This window comes from Calonectris borealis, unplaced genomic scaffold, assembly GCF_964195595.1.
Source record: "Calonectris borealis unplaced genomic scaffold, bCalBor7.hap1.2 HAP1_SCAFFOLD_317, whole genome shotgun sequence".
NCBI classification, from domain to species: domain Eukaryota; kingdom Metazoa; phylum Chordata; class Aves; order Procellariiformes; family Procellariidae; genus Calonectris; species Calonectris borealis.
Genome location: NW_027441700.1, coordinates 1 through 28,000, shown reverse-complemented (window position 1 = coordinate 28,000; position 28,000 = coordinate 1). Strand labels below are relative to the sequence as shown.

General features: G+C 71.0%; 1 protein-coding gene across 1 annotated transcript; it reads right to left on the bottom strand.

Annotated features, from left to right (window-relative positions):
- Positions 1 to 9,997: 9,997 nt before the first annotated feature.
- Positions 9,998 to 27,387, bottom strand: LOC142077595 (pre-mRNA-splicing factor SYF1-like). Its single transcript, XM_075139528.1, has 9 exons — positions 27,100 to 27,387; positions 25,001 to 25,114; positions 22,311 to 22,473; positions 20,413 to 20,603; positions 16,886 to 17,008; positions 14,271 to 14,442; positions 12,423 to 12,549; positions 11,524 to 11,618; positions 9,998 to 10,162 (listed from the first exon to the last, which is right to left on the bottom strand). Exons 1-9 carry the CDS (start codon positions 27,136 to 27,138, stop codon positions 10,101 to 10,103), a joined length of 1,086 nt encoding a protein of 361 aa, XP_074995629.1. The 5' UTR covers positions 27,139 to 27,387; the 3' UTR covers positions 9,998 to 10,100.
- Positions 27,388 to 28,000: the final 613 nt, after the last annotated feature.

Below are 28,000 nucleotides of genomic sequence, written 5' to 3'. Positions count from 1 at the left end.
GGTGTCCCCATACCCCTGTCCCCTGCAGCCCTGTCCCCCCAGTGTCCCCAGTGTCCCCAGTGTCCCCAGAGTCCCCAGGCCATGTCCCTCCCAATCTTGTCCCCATGGTGTCCCCCCATGCCCAAGTCTCCTTTGATGTCCCCAGTGCCACTGTCCCCCCAGTGTCCCCCAGTGTCCCCCAGTGCCCGTGTCCCCCCCTGGTGTCCCCAGAGCCCCCATCCCCCCTGGTGTCCCCCCATGCCCACGTCTCCTTTGATGTCCCCAGTGCCACTGTCCCCCCAGTGTCCCCAGAGCCCATGTCCCCATGTCCCCTGCAGCCCTGTCCCCGCAGTGTCCCCCAGTGCCCGTGTCCCCCCCCGGTGTCCCCAGAGCCCCCATCCCCCATGGTGTCCTCCCATGCCCAAGTCTCCTTTGATGTCCCCAGTGCCACTGTCCCCCCAGTGTCCCCCAGTGTCCCCCAGTGCCCGTGTCCCTTCCCTGGTGTCCCCCATGCCCAAGTCTCCTTTGGTGTCCCCAGTGCCACTGTCCCCCCAGTGTCCCCCAGTGCCCCTGTCCCTCCCTTGGTGTCCCCCATGCCGGTGTCCCCAGAGCTCCCATCCCCCCCAGTGTCCCCAGAGCCCCCATCCCCCCGCTGTCCCTGCTGTCCCCTTGCCCCCCCGCTGTCCCCACTGTCCCCTTGTCCCCCCTGCTGTCCCCGCTGTCCCCTTGCCCCCCGCTGTCCCCTTGCCCCCCCGCTGTCCCCACTGTCCCCTTGCCCCCCACTGTCCCCTTGTCCCCCCTGCTGTCCCCGCTGTCCCCTTGCCCCCCCGCTGTCCTCACTGTCCCCACTGTCCCCGCTGTCCCCGCTGTCCCCTTGCCCCCCCGCTGTCCCCACTGTCCCCACTGTCCCTGCTGTCCCCGCTGTCCCCTTGCCCCCCGCTGTCCCCTTGCCCCCCCGCTGTCCTCACTGTCCCCACTGTCCCTGCTGTCCCCGCTGTCCCCTTGCCCCCCGCTGTCCCCTTGCCCCCCCGCTGTCCCCGCTGTCCCCACTGTCCCCGCTGTCCCCGCTGTCCCCTTGCCCCCCCGCTGTCCCCGCTGTCCCCGCTGTCCCCTTGCCCCCCGCTGTCCCCTTGCCCCCCCGCTGTCCCCACTGTCCCCACTGTCCCCGCTGTCCCCTTGTCCCCCTGCTGTCCCGCTGTCCCCACTGTCCCCTTGCCCCCTCGCCGTCCCCGCTGTCCCTGCTGTCCCCTTGTCCCCCCACTGTCCCCGCTGTCCCCTTGCCCCCCCGCCGTCCCTGCTGTCCCCGCGTCACCGCGCCCCGTGCCCGCAGGCCCCCGCCTGTACAAGGAGCCGAGCGCCAAGTCCAACAAGCACATCATCCACAACGCGCTGGCGCACTGCTGCCTGGCCGGGCGCGTCAACGAGCCCCAGAAGAACCGCGTCCTCGAGGTGAGCCCCCGCGGGACACGGGGACGCCCCGGGGACACCCTGGGGACACCCTGGGGACACCCTGGGGACACCCCGGGGACACCCCGGGGACACCCTGGGGACACCCTGGGGGGACACGGTGTCAGGGGACACCCTGGGGACACCCTGGGGACACCCCTGGGCACAGTTGGGTGCGTGAACGAGCCCCAGAAGAACCGCGTCCTCGAGGTGAGCCCCCGCGGGACACGGGGACGCCCCAGGGACACCCTGGGGACACCCTGGGGACACCCCAGGGACACCCCGGGGACACCCTGGGGACACCCTGGGGGACACGGTGTCAGGGGACACCCTGGGGACACCCTGGGGACACCCCTGGGCACAGTTGGGTGCGTGAACGAGCCCCAGAAGAACCGCGTCCTCGAGGTGAGCCACCCTGGGGACACCCTGGGGACACCCTGGGGACACCCTGGGGACATCCCTGGGGGGACACGGTCTCAGGGGACATCCTGGGGACACCCTGGGACACCCCTGGGCACAGTTGGGTGCGTCAACGAGGCCCTGAAGAACCACGTCCTCGAGGTGAGCCACCATAGGGACACCCTGGGGACAACCTGGGGACACCCCTGGGGGACACGGTCTCAGGGGACACCCTGGGGACACCCTGGGGGGACACGGTGTCAGGGGACACCCTGGGGACACCCTGGGGACACCCCTGGGCACAGTTGGGTGCGTGAACGAGCCCCTGAAGAACCGCGTCCTCGAGGTGAGCCACCCTGGGGACACCCTGGGGACACCCTGGGAGTACACGGTCTCAGGGGACACCCTGGGGACATCCTGGGGACACCCTGGGGACACCCTGGGGACACCCCTGGGCACAGTTGGGTGCGTCAACGAGGCCCTGAAGAACCGCGTCCTCGAGGTGAGCCACCCTGGGGACACCCTGGGGACACCCCTGGGGGGACACAGTCTCAGGGGACACCCTGGGGACACCCTGGGGGGACACGGTCTCAGGGGACACCCTGGGGACACCCTGGGGATGCCCCTGGGCACAGTTGGGTGCGTCAACGAGGCCCTGAAGAACCGCGTCCTCGAGGTGAGCCACCCTGGGGACACCCTGGGGACATCCTGGGGACACCCCTGGGGGGACACGGTGTCAGGGGACACCCTGGGGACACCCTGGGGACACCCTGGGAGTACACGGTCTCAGGGGACACCCTGGGGACACCCTGGGGACACCCTGGGGATGCCCCTGGGCACAGTTGGGTGCGTCAACGAGGCCCTGAAGAACCGCGTCCTCGAGGTGAGCCACCATAGGGACACCCTGGGGACACCCTGGGGACACCCCTGGGGGGACACGGTGTCAGGGGACACCCTGGGGACACCCTGGGGACACCCTGGGGGACACGGTGTCAGGGGACACCCTGGGGACACCCTGGGGACACCCTGGGGACATCCTGGGGACACCCTGGGAGGACACGGTGTCAGGGGACACCCTGGGGACACCCTGGGGACACCCTGGGGACACCCCTGGGCACAGTTGGGTGCGTCAACGAGGCCCTGAAGAACCGCGTCCTCGAGGTGAGCCACCATAGGGACACCCTGGGGACACCCTGGGGACACCCCTGGGCACAGTTGGGTGCGTCAACGAGCCCCAGAAGAACCGCGTCCTCGAGGTGAGCCACCCTGGGGACATGGGGACGCCCCGGGGACACCCCGGGGGGATATGGTCTCAGGGGACACCCTGGGGACACCCTGGGGACATCCTGGGGACACCCTGAGGGGACACGGTCTCAGGGGACACCCTGGGGACACCCCCGGGCACAGTTGGGTGCGTGAACGAGCCCCTGAAGAACCGCGTCCTCGAGGTGAGCCACCCTGGGGACATGGGGACACCCTGGGGACACCCTGGGGGGACACGGTCTCAGGGGACACCCTGGGGACACCCTGGGGACACCCTGGGGGGACACAGTCTCAGGGGACACCCTGGGGACACCCTGGGGGGACACGGTCTCAGGGGACACCCTGGGGACATCCTGGGGACACCCTGGGGACACCCTGGGGATGCCCCTGGGCACAGTTGGGTGCGTCAACGAGGCCCTGAAGAACCGCGTCCTCGAGGTGAGCCACCCTGGGGACACCCTGGGGACACCCTGGGGACACCCCTGGGGGGACACGGTGTCAGGGGACACCCTGGGGACACCCTGGGGGACACAGTCTCAGGGGACACCCTGGGGACACCCCGGGGACACTCCTGGGACACCCCTGGGACACCCCGGGGAGGGCGGGTCCCGTCAAGGAGCCCCAGGCGAGTGGCGTCCCCGAGGTGAAGCCACCGCGGGCACCCGGCAGGGACGCGTCCTGGGGGGGGACACGGGAGGGGGGGGGACACCCCTTGGGACGTCGGTGACGTCCTTGAGGTGAGTTGGGTGACACCGGTGCTGGGGGCAGCCAGGGGACGCCTTGGGGACATCAACATAGGGGAGGGGGGCTGCCAACCGCCTGGGCACCCATGGGTGCCCACACCCATTTAACCCCTGTCCCCCCCCCCAGGAGGTGGAGAAGAGCAAGGCCCTGGGCTGCCCCCCAGCACCCATGGGTGCCCCCCACCCATTTAACCCCTGTCCCCCCCCAGGAGGTGGAGAAGAGCAAGGCCCTGGGCTGCCCCCCAGCACCCATGGGTGCCCCCCACTCATTTAACCCCTGTCCCCCCAGGAGGTGGAGAAGAGCAAGGCCCTGGGCTGCCCCCCAGCACCCATGGGTGCCCCCACCCATTTAACCCCTGTCCCCCCAGGAGGTGGAGAAGAGCAAGGCCCTGGGCTGCCCCCCAGCACCCATGGGTGCCCCCACCCATTTAACCCCTGTCCCCCCAGGAGGTGGAGAAGAGCAAGGCCCTGGGCTGCCCCCCAGCACCCATGGGTGCCCCCACCCATTTAACCCCTGTCCCCCCAGGAGGTGGAGAAGAGCAAGGCCCTGGGCTGCCCCCCCAGCACCCATGGGTGCCCCCACCCATTTAACCCCTGTCCCCCCAGGAGGTGGAGAAGAGCAAGGCCCTGGGCTGCCCCCCAGCACCCATGGGTGCCCCCCACCCATTTAACCCCCGTCCCCCCCCAGGAGGTGGAGAAGAGCAAGGCCCTGGGCTGCCCCCCAGCACCCATGGGTGCCCCCACCCATTTAACCCCCGTCCCCCCCCCAGGAGGTGGAGAAGAGCAAGGCCCTGGGCTGCCCCCCAGCACCCATGGGTGCCCCCACCCATTTAACCCCCGTTCCCCCCCAGGAGGTGGAGAAGAGCAAGGCCCTGGGCTGCCCCCAGCACCCATGGGTGCCCCCACCCATTTAACCCCTGTCCCCCCAGGAGGTGGAGAAGAGCAAGGCCCTGGGCTGCCCCCCAGCACCCATGGGTGCCCCCCACCCATTTAACCCCTGTCCCCCCCCCAGGAGGTGGAGAAGAGCAAGGCCCTGGGCTGCCCCCCAGCACCCATGGGTGCCCCCCACCCATTTAACCCCCGTCCCCCCCCCAGGAGGTGGAGAAGAGCAAGGCCCTGGGCTGCCCCCCAGCACCCATGGGTGCCCCCCACCCATTTAACCCCTGTCCCCCCAGGAGGTGGAGAAGAGCAAGGCCCTGGGCTGCCCCCCAGCACCCATGGGTGCCCCCCACCCATTTAACCCCTGTCCCCCCAGGAGGTGGAGAAGAGCAAGGCCCTGGGCTGCCCCCCAGCACCCATGGGTGCCCCCACCCATTTAACCCCTGTCCCCCCAGGAGGTGGAGAAGAGCAAGGCCCTGGGCTGCCCCCCAGCACCCATGGGTGCCCCCCACCCATTTAACCCCTGTCCCCCCAGGAGGTGGAGAAGAGCAAGGCCCTGGGCTGCCCCCCAGCACCCATGGGTGCCCCCCACCCATTTAACCCCTGTCCCCCCAGGAGGTGGAGAAGAGCAAGGCCCTGGGCTGCCCCCCAGCACCCATGGGTGCCCCCCACCCATTTAACCCCTGTCCCCCCAGGAGGTGGAGAAGAGCAAGGCCCTGGGCTGCCCCCCAGCACCCATGGGTGCCCCCCGCCCATTTAACCCCTGTCCCCCCAGGAGGTGGAGAAGAGCAAGGCCCTAGGCTGCCCCCCCAGCACCCATGGGTGCCCCCACCCATTTAACCCCTGTCCCCCCAGGAGGTGGAGAAGAGCAAGGCCCTTGGCTGCCCCCCCAGCACCCATGGGTGCCCCCACCCATTTAACCCCTCTCCCCCCAGGAGGTGGAGAAGAGCAAGGCCCTGGGCTGCCCCCAGCACCCATGGGTACCCCCACCCATTTAACCCCTGTCCCCCCAGGAGGTGGAGAAGAGCAAGGCCCTGGGCTGCCCCCCAGCACCCATGGGTACCCCCGCCCATTTAACCCCTGTCCCCCCAGGAGGTGGAGAAGAGCAAGGCCCTGGGCTGCCCCCCAGCACCCATGGGTGCCCCCACCCATTTAACCCCTGTCCCCCCAGGAGGTGGAGAAGAGCAAGGCCCTGGGCTGCCCCCCAGCACCCATGGGTGCCCCCCGCCCATTTAACCCCTGTCCCCCCAGGAGGTGGAGAAGAGCAAGGCCCTGGGCTGCCCCCCAGCACCCATGGGTGCCCGCACCCATTTAACCCCTGTCCCCCCAGGAGGTGGAGAAGAGCAAGGCCCTGGGCTGCCCCCCAGCACCCATGGGTGCCCCCCACCCATTTAACCCCTGTCCCCCCAGGAGGTGGAGAAGAGCAAGGCCCTGGGCTGCCCCCCAGCACCCATGGGTGCCCCCCACCCATTTAACCCCTGTCCCCCCAGGAGGTGGAGAAGAGCAAGGCCCTGGGCTGCCCCCCAGCACCCATGGGTGCCCCCCACCCATTTAACCCCTGTGCCCCCCCCAGGAGGTGGAGAAGAGCAAGGCCCTGGGCTGCCCCCCAGCACCCATGGGTGCCCCCACCCATTTAACCCCTGTCCCCCCAGGAGGTGGAGAAGAGCAAGGCCCTGGGCTGCCCCCCAGCACCCATGGGTGCCCCCCACCCATTTAACCCCTGTCCCCCCAGGAGGTGGAGAAGAGCAAGGCCCTGGGCTGCCCCCCAGCACCCATGGGTGCCCCCACCCATTTAACCCCTGTCCCCCCAGGAGGTGGAGAAGAGCAAGGCCCTGGGCTGCCCCCCAGCACCCATGGGTGCCCCCACCCATTTAACCCCTGTCCCCCCAGGAGGTGGAGAAGAGCAAGGCCCTGGGCTGCCCCCCAGCACCCCCCAGCACCCATGGGTGCCCCCCACCCATTTAACCCCTGTCCCCCCAGGAGGTGGAGAAGAGCAAGGCCCTGGGCTGCCCCCCAGCACCCATGGGTGCCCCCACCCATTTAACCCCTGTCCCCCAGGAGGTGGAGAAGAGCAGGCCCTGGGCTGCCCCTCAGCACCCATGGGTGCCCCCACCCATTTAACCCCTGTCCCCCCCAGGAGGTGGAGAAGAGCAAGGCCCTGGGCTGCCCCCAGCACCCATGGGTGCCCCCACCCATTTAACCCCTTCCCCCCAGGAGGTGGAGAAGAGCAAGGCCCTGGGCTGTCCCCAGCACCCATGGGTGCCCCCACCCATTTAACCCCTGTCCCCCAGGAGGTGGAGAAGAGCAAGGCCCTGGGCTGCCCCCCAGCACCCATGGGTGCCCCCACCCATTTAACCCCTGTCCCCCCAGGAGGTGGAGAAGAGCAAGGCCCTGGGCTGCCCCCAGCACCCATGGGTGCCCCCACCCATTTAACCCCCGTCCCCCCCCCAGGAGGTGGAGAAGAGCAAGGCCCTGGGCTGCCCCCAGCACCCATGGGTGCCCCCACCCATTTAACCCCCGTCCCCCCCAGGAGGTGGAGAAGAGCAAGGCCCTGGGCTGCCCCCAGCACCCATGGGTGCCCCCACCCATTAACCCCTGTCCCCCCAGGAGGTGGAGAAGAGCAAGGCCCTGGGCTGCCCCCCAGCACCCATGGGTGCCCCCACCCATTTAACCCCTGTCCCCCCAGGAGGTGGAGAAGAGCAAGGCCCTGGGCTGCCCCCCAGCACCCATGGGTGCCCCCACCCATTTAACCCCCGTCCCCCCCCCAGGAGGTGGAGAAGAGCAAGGCCCTGGGCTGCCCCCCAGCACCCATGGGTGCCCCCACCCATTTAACCCCCGTCCCCCCCCAGGAGGTGGAGAAGAGCAAGGCCCTGGGCTGCCCCCCAGCACCCATGGGTGCCCCCACCCATTTAACCCCCGTCCCCCCCCAGGAGGTGGAGAAGAGCAAGGCCCTGGGCTGCCCCCCAGCACCCATGGGTGCCCCCACCCATTTAACCCCCGTCCCCCCCCAGGAGGTGGAGAAGAGCAAGGCCAACCATTTCCTCATCCTCTTCCGCGACGGCAGCTGCCAGTTCCGGGCTCTCTACGCGCTGGGGGGGGACCCCCCCGAGCTGAGCCGCCTGGCGGGGGTGGGGCCGCGCACCGTGGCCCTGCCCATGGTGGAGGGGCTCTACAAGTACAACTCGGACCGCAAGCGCTTCACCCAGATCCCGGCCAAGACCATGTCCATGAGCGTCGACGCCTTCACCATCCCCGGCCACCTCTGGCAACCCCGCAAGCCCGGCACCCCCAAAAAACCCGGCACCCCCAAATAATGTGGTGGGGGGGTGAGGGGGGGCACCAGCCTGCGGGGGGAGTGGGGGGGATGGGGAGGGGGGTGTCCCCTCCCTCCCCCCCCCCCAAAATGTGCCTGTGCAGGGTCAGCCCGGCGGAGGGGTTGGGGAGAGGGTGACACAGCTTGGGGGGGACGAGCGAAGTTGGGGGGGTCCCCAAGGTGGTGCCACCCGGATAAGTTTTGGGGAGAAGGTGGCAGCTGGGGGGGGCACGGAGATAAGGGGGGGGATTTACCCCGACCCCAGTGCCACCTCTGTGCCCGCCCCCCCTGTAAGTTTGGGGACAAGGTGACACAGCTGGGGGGCACAAAGCTAAGGGGGGGTGTCCCCAGTCTGGTGCCACCTACGTAAGGTTTGGGGACAAGGTGGCAGCTGGGGGGGGCACAGAGATAAGGTGGGGGATTTACCCCGACCCCTGTGCCACCTCTGTGCCCCCCCCCCCGTAAGTTTGGGGACAAGGTGGCAGCTGGGGGGGGGCACGGAGGTAAGGGGGGGATTGGCCCCGACCCCAGTGCCACCTCTGTGCCCCCCCCCGTAAGTTTGGGGACAAGGTGACACAGCTGGGGGGCACAAAGCTAAGGGGGTGGTGTCCCCAGTCTGGTGCCACCTACGTAAGGTTTGGGGACAAGGTGGCAGCTGGGGGGGCACAGAGGTAAGGGGGGGATTGGCCCCGACCCCAGTGCCACCTCTGTGCCCCCCCCCCCCGCCCCGTAAGTTTGGGGACAAGGTGGCAGCTGGGGGGGCATGGAGCTAAGGGGGGGTGTCCCCAAGGTGGTGCCACCCGCGTAAGGTTTGGGGACACGGTGACACAGCAGGAGGGAGACACGGAGCTCAATGAGGTCCCACCCACCCCACCCTGGTGCCACCCCTGTGAGATTTGGGGACAAGGGGACACAGAGCTAAGGGGGGGGGAATTGTCCCCCACCCCAGTGCCACCTCTGTGCCCCCCATAAGGTTGGGGACAAGGTGACACGGACAGTGCTGCCCCCCCCCCCCCCCGCAGGGTTGGGGACAGGGTGACCCAGCTGGAGGGGACACGGACCAAGGGGACACGGAGGTTAATGAAATGTCCCCCCCCCCCCTTTAGTGCCACATTCGGGGTTTGGGGACAGGGTGACGCAGCTGGAGGGGACATGGGGCTGGGGCGGGGGCACAGCTATTGGGTGTCCCCCCCCCGGTGTCACCACCCCCCCCCAAAGCCATGTAAGGGGGGTTGGGGACAGGGTGACATGGGGGGGGCAGGGAGCTAATGGGGGTGTCCCCCACCCTGGTGCCACCTCTGTGTCCCCCCCTCCAGGGTTTGGGGACAGCAAGGGGACATGGAGCTAATGGGGGGGGGAGCCCCCCACTTCGTGCCTGGGCTGTGCCCCCCCCCCAAGGTTTGGGGACAGGGTGACACAGCTGGGGGGGGGAGGGGGACAGAGGGGACACCGAGCCTTTTGTCACCCCCCCACCCCCCCCCAAAAAACCGTGCCTGGGCGGAGCCCACCCTGGTGCCACCCCCAGGGCTTGGGGACAGGGTGACACGCGAGTCACCAGCGCCTGTCCCCCACCCCATGGGGTCCCCTGTGCCCCCCGGGGGGGCTGTTTGGGGGGGGGGGGGGTGTCCCTGTCACCCCCCCCCGTCCCCAATGTCCCCGTGGTGCTGCTGCCTCTGCCACCCTGCCAATGTCCCCACCCCCTCGGGGACTGGGGGGGGGGGGCTCGTGCCCCCCCTGCATATGGGGGAGGGGGGGGCTATTGGGGGGGGGGGTCACACGGCTGGTGGGTGTTTGGGGGGGGGGGGGGTCGTGTCCCCCCCCGCCGTGTCATTGTCACTTAATAAAGTAATTTAAAGGTGGCCGTGGGGCCCGGAGGCCTGTGTTCCTTGGGGGGGCACCCATGGGTGCACCCTGCGGGGGGGGGGGGGGGGGCACGACACGCTGGGTCCCCCCAGCACCAACGGGGCCACCCAAGTGCATCGTAAAAAGGGGGTTTATTAAGGGGGGGAGGGGCAGGGGATGGCCCGGGGGGGATGGGGGGGTCCGTGCCCGGGGGGGCCCGGGGGGGTCGCGGGGGTTCAGTCGTCCTTGAGGCCCCCGAAGACGGAGGCGGGCACCCGCTTCTGCTCCAGCTGCACCTCTGGGGGGGAAGGGGGGGTCAGGGCCCCCCAAATCTGGGGGGGGCCCCCCACGAACCCCCCAATGCCACCGCGACCCACATGCCCCCCCCCCAGCCATAGGGACCCCCCCGTGTCTCCCCCCCCCCTTGCCCCCCCATGGCGCCCTTGTCCCCCCCCCCGTACCCTGGGGACCAACGTGCCACCCCCCGTGTCCCCATGTCCCCCCATGTCCCCAAATCCCTCCCAGCTGTGTCCCCCCCATGCCACGTCCCCCCCCATATTCCCATGCCCCGCCCCATGCTGTGTCCCCATGTCCCCCCCGTCCCCATGTCCCCACGTCCCCCCCATCCCCATGTCCCCCCAATGTCCCCATGTCCCCCCAATGTCCCCATGTCCCTCCATCCTCAGTGTCCCAGTGTCCCCCCCAAGTCCCCTCCATGTCCCCATGTCCCCCCCATGTCCCTCCATCCCCATATCCCCCTCGTCTCCATGTCCCCCCCAGGTTCCCCCCGTGTCCCCATGTCCCCCCTGTGTCCTCCCCGTGTCCCCCCCATGTCCCCATGTCCCCATGTCCCCCCCCATGACCCCGTGTCCCCCCGTGTCCCCATGTCCCCCCGGTGTCCCCATGTCCCCCCCATGTCCCCCCGGTGTCCCCCCATGTCCCCCCCATGTCCCCGTGTCCCCGCCATGTCCCCCCCGTGTCCCCATATCCCCCCCATGTCCCTGTGTCCCCATGTCCCCCCCAGGTCCCCACGTCCCCCCCATGTCCCCATGTCCCTCCATCCCCAGTGTCCCCATGTCCCCCCCATGACCCCGTGTCCCCCCCGTGTCCCCATGTCCCCCCATGTCCCCCCCATGTCCCTCCGTCCTCATATCCCCCTCCTTGTCCCCATGTCCCCCCGTGTCCCCATGTCCCCCCCATGTCCCCCCGTGTCCCCCCCATGTCCCCGTGTCCCCCCTGTGTCCCCCCTGTGTCCCCATGTCCCTGTGTCCCCCCCATGTCCCCGTGTCCCCCCCATGACCCCATGTCCCCCCCGTGTCTCCATGTCCCTGTGTCCCCCCCGTGTCCCCGTGTCCCCCCCATGTCCCCGTGTCCCCCCCATGACCCCGTGTCCCCCCCGTGTCCCCGTGTCCCCCCCATGTCCCCGTGTCCCCCCCATGACCCCGTGTCCCCCCCGTGTCCCCGTGTCCCCCCCATGTCCCCGTGTCCCCCCCATGACCCCGTGTCCCCCCCGTGTCCCCGTGTCCCCATGTCCCCGTGTCCCCCCCATGTCCCCGTGTCCCCCCCATGACCCCATGTCCCCCCCATGACCCCGTGTCCCCCCCATGTCCCCCCCGTGTCCCCGTGTCCCCCCCATGTCCCCCCCGTGTCCCCCCGCACCGTCGGGCTCGGGCTCGTCCTCGTCCCCCAGGTCGATCTCCTCGGGGTTCCCCTGCTGGGACAGAGCGGCCAGAGCCTCCCGCGGGCCCTCGGCCCTGCGCCCGTCAGCACCGCGCCGGGGGCACCCACGGGGGGCACCCACGGGGGGGCACCCACGGGGGGCACGAGGGGAGGGGGAGAGCCATGGGCCCGGCGCAGGGGCTCAGGAAGGTGAGAGGTGACACGGGGACAGCACCCGCAGGACCAAGGGGACCTTGTCCTCAACATGGGTGGGGACAGGGGTGGCCCCAGGGAGGTGCCAGTCCCCATCTGGCCACAAGGACCATGTCCAGGGGTCATGGTGGCCCCAGGGAGGTGACACCACCCACCCAAACACAAGGACCTTCTCCTCGCCATGGGTGGGGACAGGGGTGGCCCCACAGAGGTGACACCACCCACCCGACCACAAGGACCTTCTCCTCGCCACGGGATGGGACAGGGGTGGCCCCAGGGAGGTGACACCACCCATCCCACCACAAGGACCTTCTCCTCGCCATGGGTGGGGACAGGGGTGGCCCCACAGAGGTGACACCACCCATCCCACCACAAGGACCTTCTCCTCGCCATGGGTGGGGACAGGGGTGGCCCCACGGAGGTGACACCACCCACATGACCACAAGGACCTTCTCCTCGCCACGGGATGGGACAGGGGTGGCCCCAGGGAGGTGACACCACCCATCCCACCACAAGGACCTTCTCCTCGCCATGGGTGGGGACAGGGGTGGCCCCACAGAGGTGACACCACCCATCCCACCACAAGGACCTTCTCCTCGCCACGGGATGGGACAGGGGTGGCCCCAGGGAGGTGACAGCCCCGAAGCACGCCCGGGGCGGGGTGGCTCGGGGGTGGCAGCACCCACCTGACGAAGAGGACCTTCTCCTTGGGGCGGGGCGCGTCGCGCTGGGCCTCGGCCGCCAGCTGCTCCGCCCGCTGCTCCAGCAGCTTCATGTCGTCCAGGCCGCTCTGCCCCGGCGCCAGGTCCGAGACTGGGGCGGGGGACGGCGGGGACGTCACCGGGGACGTCACCGGGGGCCTGCCCGCCTCGGGTGCCCGCGGGGGCCCAGGTCCCCCTGCCCGCGCTGGGTGCCCCCCGTGTCCCCTGCCCGCGCTGGGTACCTGTGAGGGGTCCCCAGGTCCCCCTGCCCGCGCTGGGTGCCCCCCGTGTCCCCTGCCCGCGCTGGGTACCTGTGAGGGGTCCCCAGGTCCCCCTGCCTGTGTTGGGTGCCCATGAGGGGTCCCCAGGTCCCCCTGCCCGCGCTGGGTGCCCATGAGGGGTCCCCAGGTCCCCCTGCCCATGCTGGGTGCCCACGAGGGGTCCCCAGGTCCCCCTGCCCAGATTGGGTGCTCCCCATGTCCTCCTGCCCGCGCTGGGTGCCCATGAGGGGTCCCCAGGTCCCCCTGCCTGTGTTGGGTGCCCACGAGGGGTCCCCAGGTCCCCCTGCCCATGCTGGGTGCCCACGAGGGGTCCCCAGGTCCCCCTGCCCAGATCGGGTGCTCCCCATGTCCTCCTGCCCGCGCTGGGTACCTGTGAGGGGTCCCCAGGTCCCCCTGCCTGTGTTGGGTGCCCACGAGGGGTCCCCAGGTCCCCCTGCCCACATTGGGTGCTCCCCAGGTGCCCCTGCCCGCGCTGGGTGCCCATGAGGGGTCCCCAGGTCCCCCTGCCCATGCTGGGTGCCCACGAGCAGTCCCCAGGTCCCCCTGCCCAGATCGGGTGCTCCCCATGTCCTCCTGCCCGCGCTGGGTGCCCATGAGGGGTCCCCAGGTCCCCCTGCCCAGATCGGGTGCTCCCCATGTCCTCCTGCCCGCGCTGGGTGCCCATGAGGGGTCCCCAGGTCCCCCTGCCCACATTGGGTGCTCCCCAGGTGCCCCTGTCCGCGCTGGGTGCCCCCACGGTCCCCTGCCCTCGCTGGGTACCTGTGAGGGGTCCCCAGGTCCCCCTGCCTGCGCTGGGTGCCCACAAGGATCCCCGTTGCCCCCTGCCCACGCTGGGCTGGGTGCCCCCCATGTTCCCTGCCCGCGCTGGGTGCCCACGAGGGGGCCCCAGGTCCCCCTGCCCACATTGGGTGCTCCCCATGTCCCCCTGCCCGCGCTGGGTGCCCATGGGTGCTCCCCGTGTCCCCCTGCCCATGTTGGGTACCCACAAGGATCCCTCCATGCCCCTGCCTGTACTGGGTGCCCACGGATGCCCCCCAGCACCCATGGGTGCTCCCCACACCCGTAACAGCCCCATGCCCACCCCCTGCTGCCCACGGGTGCTCCCCATCCCTGTGGGTGCTCCCCACACCCATGGGTGCTCCCCACACCCGTGACAGCCCCATGCCCACCCCTCGCTGCCCACGGGTGCTCCCCATCCCTGTGGGTGCTCCCCACACCCATGGGTGCTCCCCACACCCATGACAGCCCCATGCCCACCCCCCGCTGCCCATGGGTGCTCCCCACACCCATGGGTGCTCCCCACACCCGTGACAGCCCCATGCCCACCCCCCGCTGCCCATGGGTGCTCCCCACACCCATGGGTGCTCCCCACACCCGTGACAGCCCCATGCCCACCCCCCGCTGCCCACGGGTGCTCCCCATCCCTGTCGGTGCTCCCCGCACCCACGTGTGCTCCCCACGCCCGTGACCACCCCACACTCGCTCCCCAGCACCCGTAGGTGCTCCCCGTAGCCGCGGATGCCCCCCAGCACCCACGGGTACCCCCGCTCACCCGTGCCGGTGGCGTTGCTGTAGACCTTGAGCATCTGGGAGGCCATGAAGTTGACCTGGGTGTTGTAGGTGGCCTGGACGCTGCGCTTGATGCGCAGCATCTCCCGGATCGTGTCCTCGTTGCCGTGGCGGATCTCAAAGTCCTTCCAGGTCTGCCAGAAGGTGCCCGTGATCTGGGGGGACACGGGGGGGGCACGGTGAGGGGGGACATCACTCCTGGCACAGGGCACCCACGTGGGCCTGGGGACTTCCCTGGCCCTGGGGACATCCCTGGTACCAGGTACCCATGTGGGCCTGGGGACATCCCTGGCACTGGGAACATCCCTGGCATTGGGGCACCCATATGGCCCTAGGGACATCCCTGGCACAGGGCACCCATGTGGCCCTGGGGACTTCCCTGGCCCTGGGGACATCCCTGGCACATGGCACCCATGTGGGCCTGGGGACTTCCCTGGTGTTGGGGACATCCCTGGCACTAAAGCACCTATGGGACACTGGGGACATCCCTGGTCCTGGGGACATCCCTGGTACCAGGTACCCATGTGGGCCTGGGGACATCCCTGGCACTGGGAACATCCCTGGCATTGGGGCACCCATATGGCCCTAGGGACATCCCTGGCACAGGGCACCCACGTGGCCCTGGGGACATCCCTGGCCCTGGGGACACCCCTGGCACAGGGCACCCATATGGCCCTAGGGACATTCCTGGCACAGGGCACCCATGTGGCCCTGGGGACATCCCTGGTGTTGGGGACATCCCTGGCACCAGGCACCCATGTGGCACTGGGGACATCCCTGGCCCTGGGGACATCCCTGGCACTAAAGCACCTATGGGACACTGGGGACATCCCTGGTCCTGGGGACATCCCTGGTACCAGGTACCCATGTGGCACTGGGGACATCCCTGGTCCTGGGGACATCCCTGGTACCAGGTACCCATGTGGCACTGGGGACATCCCTGCTGTTGGGGACATCCCTGGCACCTGGCACCCATGTGGCCCTGGGGACATCCCTGGCCCTGGGAACATCCCTGGCATTGGGGCACCCATATGGCCCTAGGGACATTCCTGGCACAGGGCACCCATGTGGGCCTGGGGACTTCCCTGGCCCTGGGGACATCCCTGGCACTAAAGCACCTATGGGACACTGGGGACATCCCTGGTCCTGGGGACATCCCTGGTACCAGGTACCCATGTGGCCTTGGGGACATCCCTGGCCCTGGGGACATCCCTGGCACCTGGCACCCATGTGGCCCTGGGGACATCCCTGGCCCTGGGAACATCCCTGGCATTGGGGCACCCATATGGCCCTAGGGACATTCCTGGCACAGGGCACCCATGTGGGCCTGGGGACTTCCCTGGCCCTGGGGACATCCCTGGCACTAAAGCACCTATGGGACACTGGGGACATCCCTGGTCCTGGGGACATCCCTGGTACCAGGTACCCATGTGGCCTTGGGGACATCCCTGGCCCTGGGGACATCCCTGGCACCTGGCACCCATGTGGCACTGGGGACATCCCTGGCACTGGGAACATCCCTGGTACCAGGTACCCATGTGGCCCTGGGGACATCCCTGGCACAGGGCACCCATGTGGGCCTGGGGACTTCCCTGGCCCTGGGGACATCCCTGGCACTAAAGCACCTATGGGACACTGGGGACATCCCTGGCCCTGGGAACACCCCTGGTACCAGGTACCCATGTGGCCTTGGGGACATCCCTGGCCCTGGGGACATCCCTGGCACCTGGCACCCATGTGGCCCTGGGGACATCCCTGGCCCTGGGGACATCCCTGGCATTGGGGCACCCATGTGGCCCTGGGGACATCCCTGGCACAGGGCACCCATGTGGGCCTGGGGACTTCCCTGGCCCTGGGGACATCCCTGGCACTAAAGCACCTATGGGACACTGGGGACATCCCTGGCCCTGGGAACATCCCTGGTACCAGGTACCCATGTGGCCCTGGGGACATCCCTGGCACAGGGCACCCATGTGGGCCTGGGGACTTCCCTGGCCCTGGGGACATCCCTGGCACTAAAGCACCTATGGGACACTGGGGACATCCCTGGCCCTGGGAACACCCCTGGTACCAGGTACCCATGTGGCCTTGGGGACATCCCTGGCCCTGGGGACATCCCTGGCACCTGGCACCCATGTGGCCCTGGGGACATCCCTGGCCCTGGGAACATCCCTGGCATTGGGGCACCCATGTGGCCCTGGGGACATCCCTGGCACAGGGCACCCATGTGGGCCTGGGGACTTCCCTGGCCCTGGGGACATCCCTGGCACTAAAGCACCTATGGGACACTGGGGACATCCCTGGCCCTGGGAACACCCCTGGCACAGGCCACCCATATGGCCCTAGGGACATCCCTGGCTCTGGGGACATCCCTGATACTGGAGCACCCATGGGGCACTGGGGACATCCCTGGCTCTGGGGACATCCCTGATACTGGAGCACCCATGGGGCACTGGGGACAACCCCCCCACACACTGGGTGCCCCCCTCCCCACTGGCTGCCCCCTCCCCACTGGGCGCCCCCCACCCCTCAGTGCCCCCCCCCCCCCCCGGGTGCCCCCCGCCCCTGGGCGCCCCCCCAGCGGGTGCCGGGGCTCACGCGGGGGTCGCAGATCTGGGAGCAGTAGGTGTAGATGGCGCGGGCCCGATCCACCTCCCCCAGCTTGCACTCCATGTCGGCGAAGCGCAGGCAGAGCTCCCGCGCCGCGTCGTCACCCAGCACCTGCCCCGCGCCCCCGCGTCAGCACCCGGGGGGCCGTCGGCACCCAGGGGGGGCCGTCAGCACCCGCGGGGGAACGTCAGCACCCACGGGGGCCATCAACAACCCCAGGGGACGTCAGCACCCACGGGGGACGTCGGCACCCAGGGGGGGACGTCAGCACCCACAGGGGCCGTCAACAACCCCGGGGGACATCAGCACCCACGGGGGGACGTCAGCACCCACGGGGGGATGTCAGCACCCACGGGGGCCGTCAACAACCCCGGGGGACATCAGCACCCACGGGGGGACGTCAGCACCCACGGGGGGACATCAGCACCCACGGGGGGATGTCAGCACCCACGGGGGCCGTCAACAACCCCGGGGGACATCAGCACCCACGGGGGGACGTCAGCACCCACAGGGGCCATCAACAACCCCGGGGGACATCAGCACCCACGGGGGGACGTCAGCACCCACGGGGGCCGTCAACAACCCCGGGGGACATCAGCACCCACGGGGGGACGTCAGCACCCACGGGGGGACGTCAGCACCCACGGGTGACACCGCCCAACAGATGCCAAGTCAGCACCTCCCTGCACCCACACAGCGCCCACCGTCCCCACGCCCGCGCGGTGTCCCCCCGTCCTCATGCGGTGTCCCCGTCCCCACGCCCACACGATGTCCCCCCGTCCCCACACCCACGCGATGTCCCCATCCCCACACCCACGCGATGTCCCCGTCCCCACGCCCACGCGGTGTCCCCAGGTCCCCACACCCACGCGATGTCCCCAGGTCCCCACGCCCACGCGGTGTCCCCATCCCCATGCCCACGCGGTGTCCCCAGGTCCCCACACCCACGCGATGTCCCCGGGTCCCCACGCCCACACCACGTCCCCCCCCCGCTGTGCCCCTCGTCCCTGTGCCCACGCGGTGCCCCCCCACCCCTCTGCCTGTGCCGGGTCCCCTGCCCACTCCGTGTCCCCGTGTCCCCATGCCCACGCTGTGCCCTGTGTCCCCATGCCCCCACATTGCCCCCAGGTCCCTGTGCCCCCTTGGTGTCCCCCCGGTGCCCTCCTGTCCCCACGCCTGTGCGGTGACCCTGGATCCCCACGTCCCCCCCGTGACCCCAGGTCCCCACATCCCCCCTGTGCCTCCAGGTCCCCATGCCCCCGGGTGCCCCCAGGTCCCCCCCTGGGTGCCCAGCTGTCCCTGGATCCCCACGTCCCCCCCGTGACCCCAGGTCCCCACGTCCCCCCTGTGCCCCCAGGTCCCCATGCCCCTGGGTGCCCCCAGGTCCCCCCCTGGGTGCCCAGCTGTCCCTGGATCCCCACGTCCCCCCTGTGCCCCCAGGTCCCCCTGCCCACTCAGTGCCCCCAGGTCCCCGTGTCCCCCGGGTATCCCCAGGTCCCCGTGCCCCTCCGGTGCCCTCAGGTCCCCACATCCCCCCTGGGTGCCCGGCTGTCCCTGGGTCCCCATGTTCCCCCCGTGCCCGCAGGTCCCCATGCCCACTCAGTGCCCCGGGGTCCCTGTGCCCCCCAGGTACCCCCAGGTCCCCATGCCCCCCTGGGTGCCCTCCTGTCCCCACGCCTGCGCAGTGTCCCTGGATCCCCACGTCCCCCCCGTGACCCCAGGTCCCCGTGCCCCTTGGATGCCCCCAGGTCCCCGTGCCCCCCTGGGTGCCCGGCTGTCCCTGAGTCCCCACGTCCCCCCTGTGCCCCCCAGGTCCCCGTGCCCACTCAGTGCCCCCAGGTCCCCGTGCCCCTCGGATGCCCCAGGTCCCCACATCCCCCCTGGGTGCCCGGCTGTCCCTGGATCCCCACGTCCCCCCCGTGCCCCCAGGTCCCCGTGCCCCCCGGGTGCCCCCAGGTCCCCACATCCCCCCCGTGCCCCCAGGTCCCCGTGCCCCCCGGTGCCCTCCTGTCCCCACGCCTGCGCAGTGACCCTGGATCCCCACGTCCCCCATGTGCCCCCAGGTCCCCACATCCCCCCCGTGCCCCCCAGGTACCCCCAGGTCCCCCTGCCCCCCGGTGCCCTCCTGTCCCCACACCTGCATGGTGTCCCTGGGTCCCCACATCCCCCCTATGCCCCCAGGTCCCCATGCCCCCTGGGTGCCCCCAGGTCCCCCTGCCCACTCAGTGCCCCCAGGTCCCCGTGCCCCCCCGGGTGCCCAGCTGTCCCTGGATCCCCATGTCCCCCCCATGCCCCCAGGTCCCCCTGCCCACTCAGTGCCCTGGGTCCCCGTGCCCCCCTGGGTGCCCGGCTGTCCCCACGCCTGCGCAGTGTCCCTGGGTCCCCATGCCCCCCCGTGCCCCCAGGTCCCCATGCCCCCCAGCGCCCTCCTGTCCCATGCCTGCGCAGTGTCCCTGGGTCCCCACGACCCCCCTGTGCCCCCAGGTCCCTGTGCCCCCCTGGGTGCCCAGCTGTCCCCACGCCTGCGCGGTGTCCCTGGGTCCCCACGTCCCCCCTGTGCCCCCAAGTCCCCATGCCCCCCCGTGCTCCCAGGTCCCCGTGCCCCCCAGCGCCCTCCTGTCCCCACGCCTGCGCAGTGTCCCTGGGTCCCCATGCCCCCGCGTGCCCCCAGGTCCCCGTGCCCCCCTGGGTGCCCAGCTGTCCCCACGCCTGCGCAGTGTCTCTGGGTCCCCACGTCCCCCCTGTGCCCCCAGGTCCCCGTGCCCCCCAGCGCCCTCCTGTCCCACGCCTGCGCAGTGTCCCTGGGTCCCCACGACCCCCCTGTGCCCCCAGGTCCCTGTGCCCCCCTGGGTGCCCAGCTGTCCCCACGCCTGTGCGGTGTCCCCACATCCCCCCTATGCCCCCAGGTCCCCGTGTCCCCCCGCGCCCTCCTGTTCCCATGTCCCCCCCGTGCCCCCAGGTCCCCGTGCCCCCCAGCTATCCCCAGGTCCCCGTGCCCCTCGGGTGCCCTCAGGTCCCCACGTCCCTCCTGGGTGCCCGGCTGTCCCTGGGTCCCCATGTCTCCCTGTGCCCCCATGCCCACTCAGTGCCCCCAGGTCCCTGTGGCCCCCAGGTATCCCCACGTCCCTGTGCCCCCTGGGTGCCCTCCTGTCCCCACGCCTGCGCGGTGTCCCTGGGTCCCCACGACCCCCCTGTGCCCCCAAGTCCCCATGCCCCTTGGGTGCCCCCAGGTCCCCGTGCCCCCCTGGCGCCCTCCTGTCCCCATGCCTGCGTGGTGTCCCTGGGTCCCCACGTCCCCCCTGTGCCCCCAGGTCCCCATGCCCCTTGGGTGCCCCCAGGTCCCCATGCCCCCCTGGGTGCCCGGTTGTCCCTGGGTCCCCACATCCCCCCTGTGCCCCCAGGTCCCCGTGCCCCTCAGGTGCCCCCAGGTCCCCGTGCCCCCCAGCTATCCCCAGGTCCCCGTGCCCCCCCAGGTGCCCCCAGCTCCCCGTGCCCCCCCCCTCCCCAGCACCCACCTCGATGGCCTTCTGGTAGATGGGGCGGGTGTGGGTGACGCCGTAGAGCTCGGCCGCCCGCTTGATGTAGATGTTGAACATCTCGTGCTGCTGGGCGGGCAGGACGGCGCGGGTGGCGCGCTCGTACACCCCCATGGCGTGCCGCGCCAGCCCGAACTCCTCCTCCAGCTTGGCGTACAGCAGGTAGATGGCTGCGGGCACCCGGCGGCACCGTCAGCGCCCGCACCCACCGCGGGGGGCTGCCCCGAGGCCGGGGGAGGGGGCTGAGGGGTGCCCCAGGAGGGCTGGGGGCCCGGATGCGTGCCCGAGGGTCCCGATGGATGCCCAGGGGGGTGCCCAGGGGTGCTGGGGGCAGCCAAGGGTGTGCCCAAGGGTGTTGGGGGCCCCAACATAGGCCCAGGGGGGTGCCCAGGGGTGCTGGGGGCCCTGATGGATGCCCAGGGGGGTGCCCAAGGGTGTCTGGCACCCCAATACACATCCAGGGGTGCTGGGGGACCCAACATGCACCCAGGGGTGCTGGGCACCCCAATACACACCCAGGGGTGCTGGGGGACCCAACACGCACCCGGGGGGCACCCAGGGGTGCTGGGCACCCCAGTACACACCCAGGGGTGCTGGGGGACCCAACATGCACCCGGGGGTACCCAGGGGTGCTGGACACCTCAATACACACCCAGGGGTGCCGGGCACCCCAACACGCACCCGGGGGTACCCAGGGGTGCTGGGCACCTCAATACACACCCAGGGGTGCCGGGCACCCCAACACGCACCCGGGGGCACCCAGGGGTGCTGGGCACCTCAATACACACCCAGGGGTGCTGGGGGACCCAACACGCACCCGGGGGTACCCAGGGGTGCTGGACACCTCAATACACACCCAGGGGTGCCGGGCACCCCAACACGCACCCGGGGGTACCCAGGGGTGCTGGACACCTCAATACACACCCAGGGGTGCCGGGCACCCCAACACGCACCCGGGGGTACCCAGGGGTGCTGGGCACCTCAATACACACCCAGAGGTGCCGGGGGACCCAACACGCACCCGGGGGTACCCAGGGGTGCTGGGCACCTCAGTACACACCCAGGGGTGCTGGGGGACCCAACACGCACCCGGGGGCACCCAGGGGTGCTGGGCACCCCAATACACACCCAGGGGTGCCGGGCACCCCAACACGCACCCGGGGGCACCCAGGGGTGCTGGGCACCCCAGTACACACCCAGGGGTGCTGGGGGACCCAACACGCACCCGGGGGCACCCAGGGGTGCTGGGCACCTCAGTACACACCCAGGGGTGCTGGGGGACCCAACACACACCCGGGGGCACCCAGGGGTGCTGGGCACCCCAATACACACCCAGGGGTGCTGGGGGACCCAACACGTGCCTGGGGGGCACCCAGGGTGTGGTGGGCTGTTGGGTGCTCACCTGCAGGCACCCATCCTCGCCCCCCTGGGCACCCAGCCTGGCACACCCCCCAAAACCCCCTCACCCCCAGCCCCACGCCCACCCCACACCCCTGCCATCCCCACCCTGCCACCCACCCTCACCCCTGCCACCCCCATGCCCACCCTGCCACCCACCCCACGCCTGTGACACCCACCCTCACCCCTGCCACCCCCATGCCCACCCTGCCACCCACCCCACACCTGTGCCACCCACCCTCACCCCTGCCACCCCCATGCCCACCCTGCCACCCACCCCACACCTGTGCCACCCACCCTCACCCCTGCCACCCCCACCCTGCCACCCACCCTCACCCCTGCCACCCCCATGCCCACCCCACGCCCCTGCCACCCCCACCCTGCCACCCACCCTCACCCCTGCCACCCCCATGCCCACCCCACGCCCCTGCCCCCCCCACGCCCACCCTCCCCCCTGCCCCACCCAACCCCCCCCGTACTCTTGGCGTATTTGGGGGGGCACCCGTCCAGCGCCTGCTCGAAGAGGTCCCGCGCCCGCTCCAGCTTGCGCCCGCCGTAGCGGGTGACGAACTTGCTGAGGTAGGTGTGCCAGACGTCCGCCACGTTGGGCCAGCGGAAGAGCGCGATGCCCCGCTCGTAGGCCTGCGGGCACCCGCGGGGACACTGCTGTCACCACCCTGCCACCGCTGTCACCACCCTGCCACCCCTACCACCACCCTGCCACCGACACCACCCCTGCCACTGCTGCCACCACCCTGCCACCCGTGACACCCCTGCCACCACCCTGCCACCACTGACACCACCCCTGCCACTGCTGCCACCACCCTGCCACCCGTGACACCCCTGCCACCACCCTGCCACCACCCTGCCACCGCTGCCACCACCCTGCCACCCGTGACACCCCTGCCACCACCCTGCCACCACTGACACCACCCCTGCCACTGCTGCCACCACCCTGCCACCACCCTGCCACCGCTGCCACCACCCTGCCACCCGTGACACCCCTGCCACCACCCTGCCACCACCCTGCCACCGCTGCCACCACCCTGCCACCACTGACACCCCTGCCACCACCCTGCCACCACTGACACCACCCTGCCACCACTGACACCCCCGCCACCACCCTGCCACCGCTGTCACCACCCTGCCACCACCCCTGCCACCGCTGTCACCACCCTGCCACCCACCCCTGCCACTACTGTCACCCCTACCACCACCCCTGCCACCACTGACACCCCCGCCACCACCCTGCCACCGCTGTCACCACCCTGCCACCACCCTGCCACCGCTGTCACCACCCTGCCACCAGCCCTGCCACCGCTGTCACCACCCTGCCACCCACCCCTGCCACTACTGTCACCCCTATCACCACCCCTGCCACCACTGACACCGCCGCCACCACCCTGCCACCGCTGTCACCACCCTGCCACCACCCCTGCCACCGCTGTCACCACCCTGCCACCACCCTGACACCCCCGCCACCACCCTGCCACCAATCCTGCCACAACTGTCACCTCTACCACCACCCCTGCCACCACTGTCACTACCCCTGCCACTTCTGCCGCCACCCTGCCACTGCTGTCACCCCTGCCACCACCCTGCCACCACCCTGCCACTGCTGCCACCACCCTGCCATGACTGTCACCACCCCTGCCACCACCCCTGCCACTGCTGTCACCCCTGCCACCACCCTGCCACCACCCTGCCACTGCTGCCACCACCCTGCCATGACTGTCACCACCCCTGTCACCACCCCTGCCACTGCTGCCACCGCTGCTGTCACCGCTGCCACCACCCTGTCACCACTCCTGCCACCCTGCCACTGCCGCCACCCCTGCCACTGCCACCATCCCTGCCATCCCTGTCCCCACCCCTGCTACCACCCTGCATCGCTGTCACCACCGCTGTCACTGCTGCCACCACCCCTGCTCTGCCACCAGGAGCCCCAGGGCCGTCCCGGGATGTGGTGCCCCTGGTGTCCCCAACACCCTCCCTGCCACAGGGTGTCCCTGGGGTGTCCCCAACCCCTCCCTGCCACAGGGTGTCCCTGGGGTGTCCCCAACACCCTCCCTGCCACAGGGTGTCCCTGGAGTGTCCCCGGGGTGTCCCCAACACCCTCCCTGCCACAGGGTCCCCACAGGGTCCCCAAACCCTCCTCAGGGTGTCCCCAACACTCTCCCTGGCTGCAGGGTGTCTCTGGGGTGTCCCTGACAGCCCCCCTGGCCACAGGGTCCCCACAGTGTCCCCCCCACATCCCTGGGGTGTCCCCAGCACCCTCCCCGCCGTGGGGTGTCCCCGGGGGTCCCCAGCACCCTCCCCGCCGTGTTGTGTCCCCAGGGTGTCCCCAGCACCCTCCCCGCCGTGGGGTGTCCCCGGGGGTCCCCAGCACCCTCCCCGCCGTGTTGTGTCCCCAGGGTGCCCCCAGCACCCTCCCCGCTGTGGGGTGCCCCCGGGGGGTCCCCAGCACCCTTATCAGTCGCGGGGTGTCCCCGGGGGGGTCCCCAGCACCCTCCCCACTGTGGGGTGCCCCCAGCACCCTCCCCGCCGTGGGGTGCCCCCGGGGGGTCCCCAGCACCCTCCCCACTGTGGGGTGCCCCCAGCACCCTCCCCGCTGTGGGGTGTCGCCGGGGGTCCCCAGCACCCTCCCCACTGTGGGGTGTCCCCGGGGAGTCCCCAGCACCCTCATCAGTCACGGGGTGTCCCCGGGGGATCCCCAGCACCCTCCCCGCCGCGGGGTGCCCCCGGGGGTCCCCAACACCCTCCCCGCCGTGTCGTGTCCCCAGGGTGCCCCCAGCACCCTCCCGGCCGCGGGGTGCCCCCGGGGGCTCCCCAGCACCCTCCCCGCCGTGTCGTGTCCCCGGGGTCTCCCCAGCACCCTCCCCGCCGTGGGGTGCCCCCGGGGGCTCCCCAGCACTCTCCCCGCTGCGGGGTGTCCCCGGGGTCTCCCCAGCACCCTCCCCGCCGCGGGGTGCCCCCGGGGGCTCCCCAGCACCCTCCCCGCCGCGGGGTGCCCCCGGGGGGTCCCCAGCACCCTCCCCGCTGTGGGGTCTCCCCAGCACCCTCCCCGCCGCGGGGTGCCCCCGGGGTCTCCCCAGCACCCTCCCCGCCGCGGGGTGCCCCCGGGGGTCCCCAGCACCCTCCCGGCCGCGGGGCGCGGCGGGGCGCCCACCTTGAAGCTCTCCTCGAAGTAGCCGTGCTCCTCCAGGAAGAGGCCGTAGTTGATGACGATCTGGGGGGTGGCGATGCGCAGGTCCAGGATGCGGTCGTACACCGCCTTGGTGGACTGCGGGCACCGGGGGGTCAGCACCCGCCACCCGGCACCCCCGGGGGGGCAGCGGGGTGCCAAGGTGGGGGGGAAGGGGGTGGGGGCGTCCAGAGGGGACATGGGGGTGCCAAAGGGGGCATCCAGAGGGGACCCAGAGGGGATGGGGGCACCCAGAGGGGACATGGGGGTGCCAAGTGGGCACTCAGAGGGGATGGGGCAACCGGAGGGGACATGGGGGTGCCAAGGGGGCACCCAGAGGGGACTCAGAGGGGATGGAGGCACCCAGAGGGGACATGGGGGTGCCAAGGGGGCACCCAGAGGGGACTCAGAGGGGATGGAGGCACCCAGAGGGGACATGGGGGTGCCAAGGGGGCACCCAGAGGGGACCCAGAGGGGATGGTGGCACCCAGAGGGGACATGGTGGCACCCAGAGGGGACATGGGGGCACCCAGAGGGGCCCCAGAGGGGCCCCAGAGGGGATGGGGGCACCCAGAGGGGACATGGGGGTGCCAAAGGGGCACCCAGAGGGGACATGGGGGTGCCAAGGGGGCATCCAGAAGGGATGGGGGCACTCAGAGGGGATGGGGCACCCAGAGGGGACATGGGGGCACCCAGAGGGTACCCAGAGGGGATGGTGGCACCCAGAGGGGACATGGGGGCACCCAGAGGGGCCCCAGAGGGGACCCAGAGGGGATGGGGGCACCCAGAGGGGACATGGGGGTGCCAAAGGGGCATCCAGAGGGGACGGGGGCAACCAGAGGGGACATGGGGGCACCCAGGGGGGACACCCAGAGGGGATGGGGGCACCCGCAGGGGACATGGGGGCACCCAGCGGGGACATGGGGGTGCCAAGGGGGCACCCAGAGGGGACCCAGAGTGGATGGGGGCACCCGCAGGGGACATGGGGGCACCCAGAGGGGACATGGGGGCACCCAGAGGGGACTTAGAAGGGATGGTGGCACCCAGAGGGGACATGGGGGTGCCAAGGTGGCATCCAGAGGGGATAGGGGCACCCCAGGGGACATGGGGGCACCCAGAAGGGACATGGGGGCACCCAGAGGAGACACCCAGAGGCTACCAAGAGGGGATGGGGGCACCCCCAGGGGACATGGGGGCACCCAGAGGGGACATGGGGTGCCAAGGGGGACATGTGTGCATCCAGAAAGGACATGGGGGTGCTAAGGGGGCACCCAAAGGGGACGGAGGCACCCAGAGGAGACAGAAAAGCACCCAGAGGGGATATGGGGGTGCCAAGAGGGAGAGGGGGGTGTGAAGGGGGCACCCAGAGGGGACACAGGGGTGCGAAGGGATGGGGGGAAGGGGCTGGGGGCACGGGGAGGGGCTGGGGGCAGCCCCAGGGCACAGGGGGTGCCCAGAGCAGACAGGGGGGTGCCAAGGGGGCACCCAAAGGTGATGGGGGCACCTAGAGGGGACACGGGGGCACCCAGAAGAGACATGAGGGTGCTAAGGGGGCACCCAAAGACAATGGGTGCCCCCAGAAAAGACACAGAGGTGCCAAGGGGGCCATGGGGGCACCCAGAGAGAATATTGGGGTATCAGGGGAGCATAGGGGTACCCGGAAGGTTTGGGGAGCACCCAGAGATGATGAGGAGTGCTGGAGTGCCAGGGGGGCATGGGGGCACCCAGAGGGGACATGGGGGTGCCAAAGGAGCCCAAGAAGGTGTGGGGCACCCACAGGGGACAGGGGGGCACCCCAGGAGGATATGGGGCGCATGGGGGCACCCAGTGGAGATGGGGGGCACCCGGGGGGGGTCAGGTGGGTGCCAAGGGATCGCTGTGGCTCCCGGGGGCACCCATAGCAGATGGGGTGGGGGGCACCCAGCGGTGACGGGCGGGGTGGGGAGGCCAAGGGGGCACCCACAGAAGATGACTGAGGACGTTGGGGTGCAAAGGGGGGGCATCCAGAATTAGGGGGGTGCAGGGAGGGACCCCGCAGCGGGTTTGGGGACCCCGCGGGGTGCTGGGGGGGGGGTGTCACCCACCTGGAAGGTGCCCAGGCTCTCCTCCAGGTCCGCCAGCATGGACCAGACCTTGAGGGACTTGTAGAGGCGGTTCTGGACGGGCTCCGAGGAGTCGAAGTACTCGGCCCTCTTGGCGGGCAGCGCCGTGGCTTTCTGGGGGGACACCCACGCGGGGCGGGGCGTCACCAGTGTCCCCAGTGTCCCCGCGGCCCCTCACACCCCCACCCTGGAGCACCCAGCTGCCCCCATCTCCCTTGGCGCCCTCCCAATGCGGATTGCGGTACCCAGACGTGCCCTTAGGGACCCAGAACTCCCGTTAGGGGACCCAGGTGCCCGGCTGTGCCCCCCCCCCCCAGCCCGGCACCCCTCGGGGGTCCCTGGTGCCCAGCTGTGCCCCCACCCCACCCCAGCACCCCTCGGGGGTCCCCAGCACCTGGCCATGCCCCCCCCACCCCAGCACCCCTCGGGGGTCCCCGGCCATGCCCCCCCCACCCCAGCACCCCTCGGGGGGTCCCTGGCCGTGCCCCCCCCACCCCAGCACCCCCCGGGGGGTCCCTGGCCATGCCCCCCCCCACCCAGCACCCCTCGGGGGTCCCTGGCCATGCCCCCCCCACCCAGCACCCCCCGGGGGTCCCTGGCCATGCCCCCCCACCCAGCACCCCTCGGGGGTCCCTGGCCGTGCCCCCCCCACCCCAGCACCCCTCGGGGGGTCCCTGGCCATGCCCCCCCCCCCCCCCCAGCACCCCTCAGGGGGTCCCCGGCCATGCCCCCCCGCCCCCAGCACCCCTCAGGGGGTCCCCGGCCATGCCCCCCCCACCCAGCACCCCTCGGGGGTCCCTGGCCATGCCCCCCCACCCAGCACCCCCCGGGGGGTCCCCGGCCGTGCCCCCCCACCCAGCACCCCCGGGGTCCCGGCGGACCC

Excerpts from the sequence above, each read along its gene's own strand:
- LOC142077595 (XM_075139528.1), bottom strand. The coding sequence starts at position 27,138 with ATGCTGGCGGACCTGGAGGAGAGCCTGGGCACCTTCCAG. Across the intron at positions 12,550-14,270 it reads CAGCAACGCCACCGGCACGG|TCTCGGACCTGGCGCCGGGG; the intron begins GTGAGCGGGGGT and ends CCCCCGCCCCAG. Across the intron at positions 11,619-12,422 it reads GAGAAGGTCCTCTTCGTCAG|GGCCGAGGGCCCGCGGGAGG; the intron begins GTGGGTGCTGCC and ends TGACGGGCGCAG.